This window comes from Equus quagga, chromosome 1 (assembly GCF_021613505.1).
Source record: "Equus quagga isolate Etosha38 chromosome 1, UCLA_HA_Equagga_1.0, whole genome shotgun sequence".
Classification (NCBI taxonomy): Eukaryota; Metazoa; Chordata; class Mammalia; order Perissodactyla; family Equidae; genus Equus; species Equus quagga.
In genome coordinates, this window is record NC_060267.1 from 184,906,245 (window position 1) to 184,926,287 (window position 20,043).

The following is a 20,043-nucleotide window of genomic DNA, read 5'->3' on the forward strand; positions in this document are numbered from 1 at the left end:
ATCTGAATTGGAAAGGAAGAAGTGAAACTGTCACTATTTGCAGATGACATGATTTTATATATAGAAAACCCTAAAGAACCCACCAAAAAACTTTTAGAAATAATAAATGAATACAGTCAACCTGCAGGATACAAAATCAACATACAAAAATCAAGTTGCGTTTCTATACTCTAACAATGAAGTAGCAGAAAGAGAAAATTAAGAATACAATCCCATTTACAATTGCAACAAAAAGAATAAAATACCTAGGAATAAACTTAACCAAAGAGGTGAAAGATCTGTACACTGAAAACTATAAACCACTGTTGAAAGAAAGTGAAGATACAAAGAAATGGAAAGATATTCCATGCTCTTTGATGGGAAGAATTAACATAGTTAAAATGTCCATACTTCCTAAAGCAATCTCCAGATTCAACGCAATCCCCATCAAAGTTCCAACAACATTCTTCACACAAATAGAACAAAGAATCCTAAAATTTATATGGAACAAAGAAAGACCCCCAAATAGTCAAAGGGATCCTGAGAAAAAAGAACAAAGTTGGAGATATGACACTTCCTGATTTCAAAATATACTACAAAGTTATAGTAACTAAAATGGCATGGTACTGGCACAAAAACAGACACACAGATCAATGGAACAGAATCAAGAACCCAGAAATAAACCCACACACATATGGATAGCGAATTTTTGACAAGGGAGCCAAGAACATATAATGGAGTAAGGAAAGTCTCTTTAGTAAATGGTTTTGGGAAAAGTGCAGATCTCAACAGAGACGGTTAGGTCAGTTACCACACTTTTCATTTCAACGATTTACTACTCACATTAAAGCTACTGCAATGTTCTGATATGGGCCAAAATCTCAAAATTATCTGCATGGATGGCTCACATAAAACTGAAATACATAACACCCATCTTCCACTTCCTCTAACCCAGCACCAATCAACAAAACTCACAGTGATCGCAGAAATGTTTTGTTTCTGTGCTATGCAGCATGGTAGCCACTAGCCACATGTGCCTATTGAGCATCTGAAATGTGCGAGTGTGACTGAGACACTGAATTTGTAGTTTAATTCAAACTTTAAATTTAACCTACCTCAAGTGGTAGTGGCCAGTGTGATGGACAGCACAGCTCTAACCTTTGTCTCCACTCTGGGCAATGACACAGCCTGTCCTGTGCCTATTCTCAACGTGGTCTTGTGCAGGGACGGCCACCAACTAGGTGGTCACTCAACTAAGACACTGAAACTAGTTTCTCAGCGCATGACTCCATAAAGAGGAATTAAGCTAAAAAGCTCTAAGAACAAAATGGCAGGTAGCAGGATATGATACTTTGAAGAAAAGACGCCTGTCAGTATTCCTTCAGAAATACAAGAGTTGCCTATTTATAAGATGTCCATACTGTCATTAAGTTACTTGGATTCGATGAAAGCTCTAGAAACAATACAGTAATCAGAAAGTGGAGAATCAATCAACCAAATTCATTTCAAAAGTACAAATGAAGGGTGCCAGCCCTGTGGCCTAGCGGTTAAGTTCAGTGCACTCCGCTGTGGCAGCCTGGGTTCTGTTCCTGGGCGCAGACCTACACCACTCATTGGAGGCCATGCTGTGGTAGTGACCCACATACAAAATAAAGCAAGACTGGCAAAGATGTTAGCTCAGGGTGAATCTTCCCCAGAAAATAACACAAAAGAACAGATGAAGATGAAGATCAGTAATTAAAAGATTTCAAAATGTAATTTTAAATCAGGCCTATGATGAAAAGTACTGTGTGGAAACAGCATAGAATGATAAGAATATCACAAGGGTATCCTTTCATAACTTTCTAATTCATAAACTAAGCTGAACAGCCAAACAGTGAATCAAATTTAGCACCGCATATTCATTGGTCTACCTTGCAGCAGTGAGAGTAAATTTATAATTAGCTGGCTTACATGCTCTAACACTCTAAATTTAAGTTAGAATTAAAAAAAGTCACAGTTACCAGTTCCATCAGGTGTTTTATGGAGAGTGACACGGCTTCATCAGATGGCGGGTCCATTAACCTACTCAGAAAACAGGCAATTCCACCTAGTCTTAAGATCTGGGGAGAACAAACATAATTAAACATGTACCACATACTGACATGACTGTTTACTCCTGCCTGTGTCACTCACTCCAACAAAGCATTAAACATACACATGATTTTAACGTTAGTTATTTTACCAGAGTAAGTTAAAATCACATTTGTGATTTTATAAAAACATGTTTAAAGGCCAATAGATTACTGTCTACCATCCACCAACTCTATTAATGAGAAAAGCAGTGGTTAAAATCTCAACAAACAAGTTGATTATCAATTACCTTCAAAATAAAAAGGCTAATCATATCAAAATACATAAGGTGCTGAAAAAATGGTAGGTAGCTTATAATGAGGGGTGACAGCTTAAGATGTGGTAATAGAAGCTATCATTTAGTGAACACTTACCATGTGCCAGGCTCTGTTCTAAGAATTTTGTATGAGGTTAATTTAAATAACTTGCCCAATATAACAGAAGCAGCTTGTCAGGGAAGGAACTGTGGGATTCAAACAGGCAGTCTGGCTCCAGAGCAGTGCATGATTAAAAACTATTTAATAAATGCTTGAAGGAAGTTTAAAAACAGTTTACTAACACATGCAAAAAACAAATGCATGGTAAAAATTCTTTCCTGCAGATTAATACACTACTTACTTCTATAAAAGATGTTGAAAATTAGAACCTCACCCCCATTTAGTTTCTTAACTCCCCCACCTAATTTACCTTTATTTGTAAACACAGCTCTTCCAAAGGGGTTCTCAAAATTTCCGGCAGTTGATAGTCATCCAGAAGGCTTGCTCTAAGACCATTGTACAGATGATAGCAGTGACCAGGTTGAACTCTTAAAAAAAGGTTGGGGGGAGGAGCACTGTCAGTGACATTTACTTGCTTAATTTTTATTAATCATGTATTCCTTTTCCTCATCTGTTTTGAATAACCTTAAATCCACTATCTCTGTCCTAGTTTTAAGAATTACAAGATTCCCCCTCCAATAATTTGGTTCCCTATTTCCATCTTATAGAGTCCAGATTGCTGTGCTCAATAACAGCAGTCTACTTAAGTTAATTTCTATATGCCCTGTGAGCATCTTCTGTAACAAATTTTGGCATTATGTTAACCTGTTTATATTATTTTAAAAGATTTTAAGTATGTGCTATTTAGTGAGCTCTCAGAAGGATGCTGGAGAACTTTTTCCTATTGTTTCTATCCAGTGACAAGAAAGATACTATTCTTTGGACAATGTTAAGGACAGATGTGAAGAGGTAAGGGTATTCATGTATTTTCAAGCAAGATAAGTATTTCTATGAGCTCTTGCTGCTACAGGAAGGGATGGCGTTTTCCTAGAGGAATGAAAATAAATTCTAAAGATCTTGGCTATTTCGGTCATGAGAGTACAAAGATCCCTCATCTATTATATAACATGCCTACAGAAACTAAGAGGAAGAGTGCCTCCACTGAGGAGCACATGATAGAGTCTGCTCTGGCTTTCAAAATAATTATCAATCTAATCAGGCTTTGCTAAAGGAATTTATGTCTATGGAGCCTTCAAGGGACTATCTTTCACTTAAATTAAAACACTGCTAATTCCATAGTTAACCTCCACCAAGACAGTGAGAATGAAGAATTAGATAAAATGTAACACTTCAATTACTTTACTTCCATAATTGTTTTCACACATTAAACCTAAGGCCTCATGTGTTTACTATTCATATATAAAAGTGGGCCCAAACCTGTTCGCTACGGCAAACACTTTCTGAATCAGTATCCAGCAGTGACAGGTCTGTATGGGCAAACCCCAGGGCTGCTGGGCCCCCAATCAAGTTCTCCATGCTAACTAATGAGAAGAGGACAATTCTTGGACTAAGCCATGACTGACTCAACAGCACCAAGTGCATAATTTCATAAACTACCTGGAAGTTAAATCATACTGGGATAACCTGCAAAGACGACACCAAGTAAGTCAGAGCTTTACAGACACAGGAGTTAAAACAAAGGTTGGTAAAATGGTCTGCAGTTTTCTTTCAACTCTTCCCTCTTTACTTAAATATCTGAAGATTAATAGGAACCTTTTTGTTCTACCTGTTTGAGGCAAAAAAAAAAACACCTCTCTTCCACAACTCCAGACATGATTCTAGTACTCATATGAGTAAGCGTATAAAAATACTGTGAAGTACGTATGAAAATGAACAGTATGTGCAATTATTTGTGTTAAAGGCCAATCATTTTTCCTACCATTAAGACAGAGATATTCTAATTTCTTATGCTACCACCACATCAGTGAGGAACAGGTGCCTTCCTTGTGTTTTCATTGGTAACTAATAGTGAAAAACCAGTACAGCTATAACGTACAACGAGCTCAGGCCGCCTGGATTGAAATCCTGGCTCCGCTGCTCACCAAGCTGTGTGACTCTAGACAGATTCCTTCTTTCAATCTTAATTCCCTGACCTGTAAAATGGAGATGACAACCTACCTCATCACACTGTGGTGAGGATTAGGCAAGTTAATGTATATCAAGTGCTTAGGAGAGGACCTCACATGCAAATAGTACCAATAGTTACCTTAGTAATAAATGTTTTAAAAATAAGAATGGAAACAAAATTATAACTAATAAGAATAAAGAACAGTAATCTTAATTAACCAGACTGAGGAATCAGAAGGTAGAAATCATAAAATAGAAAACTTGGCAGACACTTTTCCAAAGAAACTACGATTAAGACAACTTTCCCACTTAAAAATGTGCTGCAGTAAGGTTTAAAAAATACAAATGGTAACTCTCCTAACAAATAATATTTTTAAATGCCAGCAACACATTCTGCTACAAAAACTTTTGTTGTGTTCTAAAGACTGCAGACAAAGGCCCGCCTCACCTTCCAGCCCGACCTCTTCTCTGCTTGGCGTTGGCCTTGCTAACCCACTCAGCGGACATCGTGCTGATGTTGTTCTGTGTGTCAAAGTGTGTCTCCTTTATTTTTCCTCCATCTATCACAAAAACTACATCATCTATGGTAATGCTGTTTGGAAAATAGATAAACAAAATATTAAAAACACATCAAAAAGCAGATATAGGGATTTTAGAGCATCTTTTATTGCCTCACACTGAGTTTACGTTTAGGATGCTCCCCACTCTTCCCGCATTTGCCAACGTCACAGGGATCAAGTGCCTGCAGAGGCAGTACACTGCCCATTCTGCAGACCATGTGCTCAACTCTCATTTGCCCACAGCCAGACTTCAGAGCTTGCCTCATGGCTTTTGTCCCTAGCTTTGTGGGCCCCCCCAGTGCCATGGTTTAATATCAGCTTCCACAGAGCAATCTGTTTCAGTGACTGTATACCTGTACCTCCAAGAAAATACAATAAATTTTAAAGGCTGTATATAACTAATTACCAAACAATTCTATTCCCAATCAGAAAAAGGCAAAAAGGGCAAAATTGACCTCAGCTCCCATGCTTCTTTAGGAAAACAGGAAAAAAAAAAGCACTTAAAAAGTTGTTCCTGAAGAGGGCTACAACATTAGTACAGGTGGGAAAAAAAACAAACCTATGCTGACTCCCACAACTAAATTAAACTTGCTTCATTTTAAAGAAATTACAAAGTATCTTGTAGAGATAGAAGATTAAGGTATATTAAACATTTATGGAGATCAAAACTAATGTAATCATTAGTAGTTGATATTTAAAACAATTTTTACCTAGTCTCTGCAATGTTGGTAGCAATTACTATTTTCCGAACACCAGGAGGGGTTCTTTTAAATACCTGTAAGAACAAACACATCAAAACCCCAAAAGTACACTAATTTCTGATACACCATTCTTGCAATTAGAGAAATTACTTCAAATACCGTTCATTTTTAGCATTCTGTGTTCACTGACTGACACACACATCTAATATTTATAGATATATTTACAAGGTATACGTCATTTTCAATGCTACAAAATTCCCTTTTGGTAAACCAAACCAAATGTCCCACAGATGTCAGAACCTTATTACAAACAAGATTTCAAATGGAAAACAACTTAATAGAATGTTTTAAACAAACACTAGAAGAGTATAAATATCTTATTGTGTAGACAAAGTTTTAATGGAGATGGAGAGAAGTTTAGTTTAAGAATAAGAGTTATGAATTACCCAAAACTATATGGGTAACGACACCAACCAAACAGGCAGATGCCTTACTCCTCAGAATGGATGTCAAGTGGCTGCACCACCATATACTGGCTTCTGAGATCAGACTGGATTAAAAGAAAAATTCTCTTCAAATGCTGAATCCTACAAACAATGCCACTTTGACAAAGCCACCCAAGTATAAGGAAGACATGTAGCCAAGTACCAGTTGGCTGTAGAGCAAAAAAAAAAAAAAATACAGAAACCCATCCTCTCGTTGATAAAAATGGTAATCGCTGGAGAAGACGTTTCCCAGTCTAGTCACGTATGCTCCAGCAAACTAAAGAACAGCTGATGGTTAGGATGTTAGAGATGGAAGCACCTCCACACTGGACGCCCCTCTGTCCAGTCTCTGCAGTCAACAGCTCTTTCCTCTTCTCCTCCCCTCAGGTGTGCACTGTGTATCTAACCCAGCTGGCTGTGCCTTACAGGACTAAAGTACCTGGAGAAAGGATACTAAAAGGGTCTCAAAAAATGTCTTAATACTTCCTTATAAAAAGAGTGGGAAAATGAGAAGGGAAGAGATGCAGATTTTCTCGTCCAACTCATTCCACCTGGGTCTGCAAACACTGCATGCAGTCCGGAAAATGATCTTGCCTTTTGAGAAGGCAGCGCTCATTCTAGCTAGAGAAATCCCCGAATCTGAGAGAGCTAAAACATTCAAAACCATACACATTACTGATAAAAGAGGAAATCTCATACCTGCAAATACACTAATTCTGTTAAATCAAAATCTCAAACATCAAGCTGTAGTATGTTACAGAAAATTAACTTCTACATTGATTTATTTTTATTGGTCCTCACATACCTTTTCCTTTTATTTAGGAAACTGAAGTTATTGGTAAAACCAATCTTTAAACTTTTTCCTAATTTTGACTAAATTAATTTGATGTGTGGATTACCCTCTTATTCAAGTTTTTGTCCAAACATCACCTGAAGACTCATTTACAAAGGTTCTAAAAGAAGTATTTTTTATTTGCATTGCTATTTGAAAATACACCTTAAAAAATAAAACACACAACAAGCAGTCCTTACAGCCAGCCTCAGTTTGAAAGACAGTGGTGAAGCAATTTGACCACATACCTGTGTCTGGTTAACTGTAGGCATCAGTGAATGTAAAGGTATAATAAGAAACTTGTCTGGAAATTAGAAAGAAAATTAAACTGTAAGATAAACAGTTGTGTAGCAAAGTTCCATCAGACATATATGGAACCATAAATTCAGATACTAAGCCACATAATTCTTAATTTATACTCCCAAATATAATCAGACCAATTTTATTCTTTTTATATTCTCATTTCTGAGTGCTCCAACACGTTCTTGTCAACATTTTATTATTTATTTCATATTGATAAGTACATTCCCCAAATCCTTAAAGAATGCTTAAAAGTTGGAACAATCTTTTCAAATTATACTAGAAAACATCATTAACTCCATTCCCACTACATAACTAAAGACCAGAATTCTGCTTAATATGTTTGTAGACGAAAGTGATCCTCACTATTTTAATCATAAAGAGAATACCTGAATCTTTAAAGCAAATTACTTATTAAATTTCCACGTCCTAAGAAAATAATGAAATAGTGCTAGTTAAATGTGTAACATTCCAAAAGTGACCTACATTTTTTAACAGAATTTTGTTAGAAACTTAAGAAATTATACTCATTCGTTTTAAGTTGCAAAGTGAAACAGCTCAAGCCCATTCACGATCATCAGCCAGCAGAGAGCAGCCTGAGGGCAAGGAGGGAGTGTCAGGAAGCAAGCGAGCTTTCACCTTAGCCGTGGTTACAAAACACGCAAACCGACTTAAACCTCTAGCCAAGTGTCGAAATGACTCGATATGTGTATTTCCCCAGAAAACAGCTGTTGTTATTCAAAGGAGATGACCCTCGCCATAGACTCTCTATCCCTTCTGAACTTACGAAGAAGTAAAAAGCTGTCAAGCAATTAGCACCGCTCAAAACGAATGCTGATTACTCGTCCCTGTGAGGTGGTCTCAAGTACATCAACTCAATTAATATTCCAGCCAAAGACACTTAAACAGAATCAAGCCTTCACATCTAACTTCCAGCTAAGAGGAAATACAGGAGAGGGTCAAAAGAAATGATACCATGAAGATTCACACAAATCCAGAAAGTTGGAGCTTGTCTTTTCCTCAAGCCATCACCATGCGGAGAGCAGGGGAGGGCGGGAGTGACATTTTAGAACTACAGTAAAAGATTTGTCTGCTTTGACTTTTTCTAGAGTTTGAACAAGCTAGCTGTGAAAGACACTTTTGGGGAAAAATGAGGAAATCTGATTATAGACTGGATTATCAAATGATGTTAAAGATTAGGTACGCTAACGGCCTTGTGGTTATACAGAAAACTGCATTTTTAGAGATGTATGCTTATATACTTAGAGATAACATGTGACAGGTGAAATTGACTTTAAAAAGGAAGAAAATTAGACCACAAAAATAAAGGTTACATTAAAGTCACTGGTATATGGTGTTCACTATAAGATTCTCCAGTTTTCTGTAAGTTGAAAATGTTTCATTATAAAAAGTTTAAAAAAATTAGCAGCCAGGGATAATCACAGTAAAAACAATTTTGCTACAGACAATATAGCTGGGATAAAAACAGTTTATGTTGCTGATATGCAGAAACAAAGTAGTCAATGGGAACATATTCTACATTCTTATGAGAAGAAAGAAATAAGAAAGTTGATAAGCATTTGATAAATTGAGTTTTGAGATTTACTATTCAGTCAGAATAGAGTTAGGCCAATTTTCCCAATTTCTACAACGGCTAGCACACTATAACTGATTACTAAGGCTAAACTTCTAAAATATAATTTATTCTAAAAAACATTTTTGTTAAATTTTTGAAAGATTTCCTTTAAAAGGCAGTGAGCTTGTAGTGAAAGTATAAATACCTCCATCTTTGAGAATTATTAATTTAAATCAGAAAGATAATGAAGTCAATTATAATAATCTATAACACACCCTTTCCCCCCAATCCTCCAGAAATGATAACACTACATTTTGGTATATATCTTCCTTGTATTTTTCTTAGTAAATACATACACACTGTGACAGATTTTAAAACTAAACGCAGATCATACATTAGTATTTATGATGGAGGGAAGAGAGGCCGAAGTTGGAAGGTTTAGCCAAAAAAAATAAATTCCAGTTGTTTAAAAGATTAATCTAACTGTATAGTGTAATCACAGCTATACTTTTTCTATGGAGAAAGGTTATCACTGACCAAGAAAAGAGAAAGCAGTATTCCATTATAGTGAAGTCATGGTAATCAGATAAGGTTATTTTTGCAGCCAGAAAACAGTAAATAATTTTAACTATAGAGAATGCTTTGGGGCATTACCATAATTGGATTTAACAAAGAATAAAAAATACAACTTTCTCTTCTGGCCAATACAAACAGATCAAAATATTTTTCAGTGTTTCGTAAAAATAAAATTTCAAAAGCATTTCAATAGAGTAAGGTTAGAAATTATATCCACAACTATAAAATACTAAATAGAATTTGCTCTGTATTTTACTGATTTGAAGTTAATAATGACTTCTGAAAATGCTTTGACTGAATTTTACAGAAGACAAATGTACCCATGCACTTCTCTAAGACGGAAGAGGGTACATCTCTCTAAACACGCTGTTAAAGCATGAGAACCACCTGAGGACGTTTTTAAACTTCAGATGGGCAAGTCCCTTTCTGAGACCTGCGGAGAGGACGGGGTCTGCATGTTTGAATTTTAACAAGCGCCACAGGTGACTCTGCTCTATGGTCAGAGCTGAGACAGACTGAGCTAAGGAATAAATTCAAACTTCTTTCCTGCCCAACTAAATGCAGCATTGAGCAAAAAGACAAAAAATCTGTTTAAATGCCAACATCTTAACTTTAAAGACTCAGTTTTATCAGGCAAATTTAGGAAGAGAGGAAAAATACTCTCACCCTAATACTAAATAAAGAACTTCACTCCACCATCTTCATCTGTGACCCTAAGGGGAAAAGAGATCCAGCTTTTGAAAAAACCCAACCCAGTCTAAGACCACCAAGTTCTTAGACTGAGGAAGCCTTAGAGGCAACAATTCTTCAAATGAAAGAAAGAAACCAGGCTACATACAATTCAAGTTCCACTCCTGGAGCTGCAGTAAAATACGTTTCTATAATACCTGATTTAAACATCACTTGCGACATCAAGAGGTCATGTAAAGTACTGATATTGTCCCAGCCTGGTAGAAAGACCAGTATTGCACCATCCTGCAAGTAGGGGAGAAACACCATTACAAAGAACCACAAGACAAAATACACTACAAGTTAAATTCTGTGCACACATTTTCATAAAAATTATACTAGCTCAGGATACTTTTAGTTACTGATTATAATTAAAGAATACGAGCACTGTTCTTAAAATGGGATTTATAATCCAGATATTTCATTTGTTTAATCTGCAAACAGGCCAAATGTTTAAATCTTTCAGTGTTTTGGGATTCTTATTTCTGGTGTCAAAAGCAATTTCTTCCATAGGCTATTTTTAAAAGCATTTAAAAAATTATTTTTCTTTTTTCATGGCCTTGATATGAAAATAAAAGGAAAATTATGTGACTTCAAAACACCAAAACAAAACTAACCTCTTCTTTCAAAACAATGTAACGAATAAGGGCAGCAATCAAATTCAGATCAACTTTATCATCATCCATCATTTCCATAACACCTACAGTACTTGCAGAATACCTATCAAAGTTAAACAAAAAGTCATGAAATACTAGATAAAGTTTCCTGAGGTTTAATTTGCTATAAAACTTTAAAATTAACTCAATCTGCAAAGAGGGGAACATCAGCAACAGACAGAATTACTGGGATATTAAGTGTTTACAAGTCAAATGAGCACAATATTTAGCTGGGTTATGAGACCTGCAACGCTCTCCTTAAATATGTACGAATTCAAGAAGATGATCTCCGCCTTTTGTTATAGTCATTTAGCCACTGTGTTCTCACTTTCAAACGAAATAAACTTACCTTTTTCGCAGTTCCTTTACATAGTCTGGCCAGCGTTCTTTATAGATTGCTTCTTTTTCTTCTTTTTCTTGTCTATTTACATGCCCTTGCATGAAACCCCTCTTAAACTGTGATCTGTGTTCTTTTTGTTCTGGAACATATCTAAAATAAAAACATTGTTAAATAGCTTCACTTTTTTGAAATGCTTTTTAGTTTTATCTACTATGACTTTTTACATTTAGGATTTTAAAAAGAGAATTCTAAAGAACATTTGCACTATACTTTCTCATGAATGCTAGATAAACATCAATTTATTTGCAAGTATTCACTAACGTATAAAATCTGACATTTTAGATAAAAATCATTCTTCTCTATTATCTACTCTATACTTCTCTATCTACCTCTAGATCGTCTTAAAAATAAACTACAGTAACTTTCACCTTTAAGTTTGCTCTAAAACAAAAGTTAACATTAAGTCCGAAACAACAGTTACTGATTGTCTAGTAAACAACTCAGATTCTGCATACAGGAGGTTTCCCAACCTGAGTGCACACAGGAGTCCCCTGGAGAGTTTGTAAAATACAGATTCCTAACTCCTAGACCTTGAGATCTGGACTCAGTAGGTCTGACTGGAGTCTGCTAATCCAGGAATTCTGATCAGTGCCCCAGGAGATTCAGACAGTGTATCTACAGATCTGCAGACCCACCTGAGAACTACTGAATTCTGCTCAGTCCCACAGACACAGCTAATGGCAGAGCCAGAACCAGCATACAGATCTCCAGTGGCAGGCCAGTGCGATGCCACGCCTCCACCATGCAGCAGTGGCTGCTAAAAACAGATGGCGTCTGTCCAAGAATGCCACTGCCACAAGTGGGCTCTGAGAGGCAGGGGGTGGAGTGGACAAAGAAAAGTGACCAAAGCCCCTCAGAATTCACCCAAGGAACAGCATCTAGATGGAATGCGGGCTTTAGAGCATGGCCTTACGAAGGGACTGATGTCCTTTCTCTGCCAGTGACTAGCTGTGTGACCCTAGACAAAGTAAAACCTCTGGCCTTTAGTTTCCTTATTTGAGAGAGGAATACTCTTCTAACAGTACTGGCACAAGAATAAAAAAAGTGTGAGAAAGTACAGCACAGTGCCTGACACACAGCAGACACCAGTGTGAATCCCCTTCCCTATGCAGTACCTGTGACCCAGCTTCCCCTAAGTCTTCGATACATATAGAGGCACCACCTGGAGGGAGGGCAACCTGAGACAGAGATGAGTCCTAGTCAGCAGGATGGACCCACAGTTGGCTCCCTTCCCAGCAACTGTGAAAGAGGCACCCTCAACCCCCCGCCCCAAGGGCCAGCCACCACCCTCCCGTCAGCACATGCTAGTTTGTCCCCTCCTCCTACCCACAGTGCAGCTCTTCTTCTGGGGAGGGGACGGCAGGGGCTTCGGCTGAGCACTTCTATCCAAGGACCACCCACCTTCAGCTCCCCTCTAAGGGCTGGCTACGGGATGACAAGTACAGAGATATCACCCTTTTCTTCCTTTAAGAAACCCCTTAGCTACAGTTCTTCATACATTCCCTGCCTTCTAGAAAGCTTAAGAGAGCAATTCATCTTTACATGATTTTAGATTACTGACCTCTGAAACTTTGTTTTCATTACTGCCAAGCTGTTGCCTATTATTCTCTTAGAAAACACTGGTAAATGTGCTATGGTAGGAGGTGGGACACATGGTAGAAAGTGGAATTGAGGAGGGAGAGCACACAAATTTATGGGCACTGATGATAAAACCAGAGCATGGAAGACCCACATACCATCTCTCTCACTTTTAGTATGTTCCACCCTCTCTGACACACACACGTCCCTCTTTCCTACCCTGACTTCATGGCTTTCCTGACTCGCTCAACCTATTTCTGCTATATTATCTCATTCCCAATACACTCTACTTGCCCCGAACAGGTCAGTCATACCTTCTACGGCTCCCTATTTAGACATCATTTCTGAGGGTGTGTGCAAAGTCTTTCCTTGTTTTATGCTCACACCACAGCATATACAGTGCAAGCCATAAAGTTTAATAAATATTTGTTAAATAAATGTCCCCTCAAAAGTGAGCTGACTTTTTCTGTGTAAAATACGCTGTAGGGTCTCTGTTCTTGCTTTCCCAGTCACTTCCTGCTTTGTTCTTTAACAGGTAAGCTGTGGAGTCCTGACAAATGTCACCTCAAGGGTTTCTACATCTGTCCACACATTTATTCAGATGTTTACTAGAGGCCAGGCACTATGCTATGCAGTAGCCACAAAGATGAACCCACGAAATCCTTGACCTCAGAAAACACAAAGTCTGGTGCAAGAGGCAAATATAGAGAGAGACGTTACATGGCAATGAGGTAAGTGTTGTAAGACACGATAACAGTGCCACTGGAGTCCAGATGAGAAAGCAACTCACTCTGTGAGAGATATCAGAGAAGGCGTAACAAACAATGACGCTGGGATTTGTTCTTACATGATCAATAGTTTACAGATGAAAAGATGGAGAAGTGGTAAGTGTAAGTCTAAAAGGAGGAAACAGCATGGAACAAAGCATAAAGTCATGAACGAAAGGCATGGGCTGGCATGTAGAGAATGGTGCCTTTAGCATGGGCAGGCCATGGATGGATGAGGCTAAAAAGAGGACGAGGCCGGACTGTAAGGAGCCTCATGATGACCAGCTGAGGAATTGGAACCTGGTCCCAGCCCAATCCTCATCAAGGAACACAAATGTTATTCTGTGTAGCCCTTTGGTGAGGGTTGCCAATACCTAATGGCCAGTGTTGAGGGGATCAAGAACTGGGCACAGGGGCCAGCCCAGTGGTGCAGCGGTTAAGTTCACATGGTCCACTTCTCAGCAGCCTGGGGTTCGCCAGTTCGGATCCCAGGTGTGGACATGGCACCACTTGGCAAAAGCCATGCTGTGGCAGGAGTCCCACATATAACGTAGAGGAAGATGGGCATGGATGTTAGCTCAGGGCCAGTCTTCCTCGGCAAAAAGAGGAGGATTGGCAGTAGTTAGCTCAGGGCTAATCTTCCTCAAAAAAAAAAAAAAGAACTGGGCACATCTGCTGAGGTGCTCTGCTATAGGCCATGACAAAACATTAAAGGTTCTCAAACAAGTTTTTGAAGAGAAATCTCAGGGGGTAGAAAGCTTACATGAGCAGGTTTTTTAAGGAAAATCTATGGCAGCAGTGTGACAGTAAGACACGGTGCCAAAAGAGGAACTATTACATTAGCCCAGGAGAGAGAATAAGACCTTAAGGAGAAGAAATAAAAATGGGAAGGCATGCTCAAGGAGAAAGCTCTCAGGGCTTGCAATGGGGGGAAGTACAGAATGACGTAGACATTTGGTTACTGAGCATGTAAAGCAGTGAACCTATCCTGGTACTAACTGCTTGACAAACACTAGCTCTTCTGATTTACAGCCTAGACAACAGGAGGAGGACAACATCAGTAACCATTCTAAGACACACTGGGCAAGACATATTGTTTTGTTTTGCTGTAACTTTTTGGTGGAAGCATGGTGGGGATCAAATGTAAGATAACGACTTTGGTTTGAAAAATGTGAAGTCCAAAGTATCCGTGGTACTGGAATGCTGCTGAGCACAGAGATACATAAGAAGTTCAGGGTTCCAGAGCTTCAGTTCTAAAGCTATTGTTCTGCCAGCCATGAAACAGAGAACTATGGTCATGGAAATAGGACGACACAGTGAAACAGTAAAGACTGAGAAAAGGCTCAGTGAGAGCCCCAGTGGAAAATCATATTGAAAGGGTGGGCAATGGAAGCCAGCAGAGGAGAACAAAAGCCAGGTGGGAGAACCAGAAGAGAGGCTCAAGCACTAAAGACAGAGGTTCCCAAACTCTGCTGCCCAGGGATCTTGAAAAAATACTGATGCCTGGCTACCACCCCAGACGCTGTAACGTAATTAAGGGACAGAGATGAATGCGACATCTGGATTTTAAAAGGCTCTGGGTGATTTTAACGTGCAAGCAAGTTTGGGAATCCCTGAAACAAGGAAAAATAATGTTTTAGAAGGAAACAGTTAACAGTGAGTTTCTGAGACTAAGGTTTGACAGGAGAAAGGTGACATATTAGTAATTTTTGATGTCTTTCATTTCCCTAACAGTTACTTACCTTATTTTTTCAATTATATCTTCCAAAAGATACTCCACAACAGGAAAAGTAAAACCAGGTATGTGTATCATTGGACAGTTACCTAATATGGCAGACAAAACATAAATCTGTACTCGAACATTAGAACAATATAAAGAAGTAAACAGGACAATGACTTTTATTACTTTTCTTATCTGCAGAAAATGGTCCTGTAATTTTTACCATTCCACCTGTTTTTCCACATCCAGATTAATAAAAAGCAGCAGCCTAGTCTTCACTCAAGACCATTTTACTGCTACCACACTCTATACACATCTCACAGTTCTACAAAGTAATTTAAGGCAAAGAATAGAGCATTTTGAGTTGGACTCAAAACCCGTTAGTTAGAAGTCTATTTTCTCATCATTAGCCAAGATGGTGCCATTAGAACTAAGTTTTACTGAAATCTACATAAGCAGCATCAGTCCTGCGGCACCGAGAATTAGAGAAAGAAAAGCAGTAGTCGGAACAAGCAAAGCAAGCAGTACACACTATACACAGAGGCCAGCAGTGCATGAGGCGACACACTTGAGCTGGCATCACAGCTCTGCCTCTGACTTACACATGGTTGAGCAAGTTACTCAGCGTTAGCTCCGGATATCTCGTTCAGAAAAAGCAACATAATATACCCAACTAATCTCACAAGGCTGCGAGGGCCAACTGGGCTGAATCTAAGAAGACGGACTCTGCTGCGCTCCACTGTAGCTCCCACCCCTCCCCTCCTGCCCCTACAGTTACAAGCAGGAGAGAAAGTGAGGGGTAATTTTAGGAGAATGTCCTTTGCAGCTAGTCAAATTTAGTTTCACGTCCTCTCAACTCTCTGGTTAACTATGAAACCTTGGGCAAGCTACTTAACTGCTCAGAGGCTGCGTTCTCAACAGTAAAACGGGAATAACGGCACCTACCTCACAAGGTATTATGACGACTGATGAAGACAAAGTGGCAAATATACTACCTGGCACACTGAAGGTGTCCCCTAAGTGATTGCCAGTATTATTGTTATTGGCAAATGGCCACCCTAACCTGCGATAGCACACAAAAAGCCACAGGGGAATCAGAGGAAAACGTTTATAAAATTATCCAGATCTGAGGTTTGACTTCATTGATGCCACCTTAATTATCTGATGGTAGAACCAAACAACTACATGTCTTCACTATGAGAATAGAGATGATGCCACCATTTAAAAAGAGGCCCAATTCTCTAATCTGTGACACTGGAAGGTAGGAGAACATTAAAATAAAACACACTGCTAAACATATGACTACTTTGAACCTGGCACTGTATTAGTTTTTTAAAAAATTAACCCTAAAATCAGTGGCTTTGAGATAACTTTATAAAGTTACAATCATAAATTTTACTCACCAAAATATTCTGAAAATTTCTCAGCATTCAATGTTGCACTCATCAGTATTACTTTGAGGTCAGGTCGAAAATTGAGAAGACCTTTAACAACAGTCATTAAAACGTCTGACTGTAGATTTCTCTCATGGATTTCATCAAGCACAATATGACTAACACTGGACAGATGCCTATAGCAGAAGTGTAAAGTACATAACTCAGCACAAAATTTAAAAACTGAATCATTTTACCTTAACAATTAGTAAAATCCAATTCAATACATACATCTTTTGATAACATTTAACTAAACGTCCTGAATTGAAACATACTCACGGGTCTGACTGGAGCCACTGAAGGATGATTCCTGTTGTACAGTATAAGATAGAACCCTGTTTCCTTGGCAACCGACTGTGAACAAAAGACACAAATTAACAACTCTCTACTAATAAATTAGTAAGTACTACCATAAAAGTCTAAAAGAAATTCTTCAGTTTAAAAAATGCTTTCAATTTTAATGAGAGCTACTTACTTTTTCAGTTATAAGAATGCCTACCACAATAGGGTAATGAGAAACATTACATTCAAGTTCATTATACATTATTTTTATTGTCATAATACAATGTTAATGACTTATTTTTAAAGGCACAACCATTAACATTTGGAAAATGACTGAATACTTAGGGGCTTAAACTTCTGTTCATTGACTATAAAGTCAGTTCATCTAAAAAAGTAAGTGGAATCTGAAGCTCCAGGAAGACAAAAGAAATACAGTGGAGTGGGATGGGGGTTACAGGCACCAAAATCAATCGAGTCAGTCAGGGGCTGGGTGGCGGGACCAAAGGTAAAGGACAGCAAGTTCTCCTAATGAATGTCCAGGAAAAAGGTTCTTTTTTAATCATTCTATAATGTAAAAGCACATTTTAAAAAGGCAATCTAAATCTGAATTTGGGTTAAAAAAATGAGTTTGTGGGCTGCAATCCTTTTATGCTGCAGCTAGTTTAAACATTAACATTAATTATTAGCATAAAAATGGGGAAAATCTTTCTTTTGAATTTCCAGTTTTAAAGTTTTACTAAAATCTACCTGTAAACAAGAAGTGATCATTCTTTACCTCTGGAGACGAATTTGGTATCCGGTACTATTACCGTTGCCACAAGACTCTGCCCTTTCTGCAGCTACTCGCTCTGCGACCTTTAATTAAAAATAATATACAGTTACAGAGAAAACTTCATTTCATTTAGGACAAATATCCTGAACATCCATGAAAATCTGAGATTGTTGAAAAATTATTCATCAGATGTTCACATGAGTTAAAAAAAGAGTATTAAAATCTGAGGTATCTAAAACTGTGTGTCCCTTAAGAGCTGCAGACTGCTTACTTCTTATATTTATTTTTCATTTTCTCTTATAATGCCCTCCAAGACCAAATGCCCTCTCATGTTTTCAAAGTGCCTTGGTATAGCATCCTTTCATTAATGTCTACCTTTTTTTTGGTCTTTTCTAAAAGAGTTGGAAATCATGATCTAAACTTAGAAAACTTCTGCGTAATCTGAGGGTAACTACATGTTGATACTTTTTTCCTCACTTTTCTTTTTGGTAGAGATTGGTGTTCTTAACACCCAGTTCTTGGTTGTGTCCTGAAAGTTATGGCTGCCAAAGAGCAGTTCTGGACAGACGAAATGTTATTATAATCCAAAACTGTTTTGTGTAACTACAATAACCAACAGTCATGTTGTGACAGAACAGTGATTTATGAGGTTAGAAACAGAAAATGACATGATTAAATTTTAAGAATACTTAGAAGTAAAATTTTCCAATTAGTATATACCATATATACTGACTTAGACCATTATTTTACTTTTTCTACTCATTAAACAGCCCATTCAAATACCAACAGATCTTGCGGAAAAAAAACAAAAAATAACTAGTTAGCATTTCTTCCTACTGTCAATGTATACGGTAACTGCTGCATACTAGTGAAAATGATAAGATCAGATTTTTAACTTACTTAGGTACAGCTACATAATTGCATTATGACAAGTGGTTATTTTTCATTCTGTAAATTTAAAGCACCTAATGATGGAGATTATTTGAAACTCACAATCAATTCTATAAAGATTTACCAGTTTTTCATTCTTCCAGTTTTATATTGAAATTTGCCTAGATTTATAATTTATCTTCAACAAATAAACATCTATTATCAGTAAGACAGAAATCAATCTTTTGGTCTCTAATACCAAATATTTGTCAACCAAATACTTGCCTTGATAGCAATATATCCTAAACCTAATTAAGAGTAACTCCAAATCTTAAAAATCAGTAAGTCCAAGCAAGACTACCTAAAGGAGAATGAAAAATAAAGTGGGGAATTTTAAAAAGTGGGAGATTACTTACTGAAATGGCACTAATTCTTCTTGGCTGTGTACAAACTATTCTGCATGCAGATCCTTTTCCTCTTTCAATGTAGTTATCCAAAATGAACTGAGTAACTTGAGTGGTTTTTCCACAACCAGTTTCACCACTTATTACTGTTACCTGATGGTTATCGATCATATTTACCAATTCCTATTTCAAAAGGAAAAATAAGTGAAGGACATCACTTGTTGACTAAGTTTGAAAAGATAATCAAAATTCTACCAAAGAGAAGGTACTTGTTTTTAACAAACATATTAACGGTTTCTAAATTTTGTTATATGCAATGCTGGCAGTTTGGATATGTGAATCTACCAGTGTTCAAGAGATAAAACGCACCAAATTACAAACAGAACAGAGCCAAGGCATTGTTAAAGAAAAAGACACTGACAAAACAAGAAGCGACAGCTCATAAGGCCCATGCATAGGAATTACCTAATTAAAAAGAATGTTGACACGTGAAGCTATTGAATACCAGGCTAATCTCCTGATACCTAAACACCTACTGAGGACACTAAGGATTTGTACCCTAACTCAGAAATAAGGCTTTGTCTGCAGGACAAGCTTTTACAGACTGTTTTAGAGAACAAAGAAGAGAATCATTTATTTCAAGATTATTTCCTTTTAAACAATTAAAATAAAGACAAGTTTTAAAATACCTAAATCAAATGGGTAAACTTTGGGTATCTGGAAAATCGCATATTTGGGAAAGATTGTCTTTCTCAAAAATTTTAGATAAACACTAATATTTTTAATATTAATATTCACTTCATCTTACCAAAACATCTTACTACTTTCAAAGGGCTGTTATGAGTTATTTTTATCTACAAAACAATTTAACTTGAAAACCCACCTTTTAAAAATTTCCCATCTATTCTAACTCTTCTTATATAACAG

General features: G+C 37.5%; 1 protein-coding gene across 1 annotated transcript in view; it reads right to left on the reverse strand.

The window, feature by feature from the left end:
* Nucleotides 1-20,043, reverse strand: part of DHX36 (DEAH-box helicase 36) — a 50,673-nt gene that overhangs the window by 19,301 nt on the left and 11,329 nt on the right. The window contains exons 6-18 of the mRNA XM_046657924.1: nt 19,129-19,299; nt 17,846-17,925; nt 17,068-17,142; nt 16,759-16,925; nt 15,378-15,459; nt 11,240-11,380; nt 10,852-10,954; nt 10,393-10,480; nt 7,302-7,357; nt 5,746-5,810; nt 4,924-5,067; nt 2,779-2,896; nt 1,983-2,081 (exon numbers count right to left, since the gene is read on the reverse strand). Of these exons, the coding sequence (XP_046513880.1) occupies nt 1,983-2,081; nt 2,779-2,896; nt 4,924-5,067; nt 5,746-5,810; nt 7,302-7,357; nt 10,393-10,480; nt 10,852-10,954; nt 11,240-11,380; nt 15,378-15,459; nt 16,759-16,925; nt 17,068-17,142; nt 17,846-17,925; nt 19,129-19,299 (1,389 nt within the window). The remainder of the gene's footprint in view (nt 1-1,982; nt 2,082-2,778; nt 2,897-4,923; nt 5,068-5,745; nt 5,811-7,301; nt 7,358-10,392; nt 10,481-10,851; nt 10,955-11,239; nt 11,381-15,377; nt 15,460-16,758; nt 16,926-17,067; nt 17,143-17,845; nt 17,926-19,128; nt 19,300-20,043) is intronic.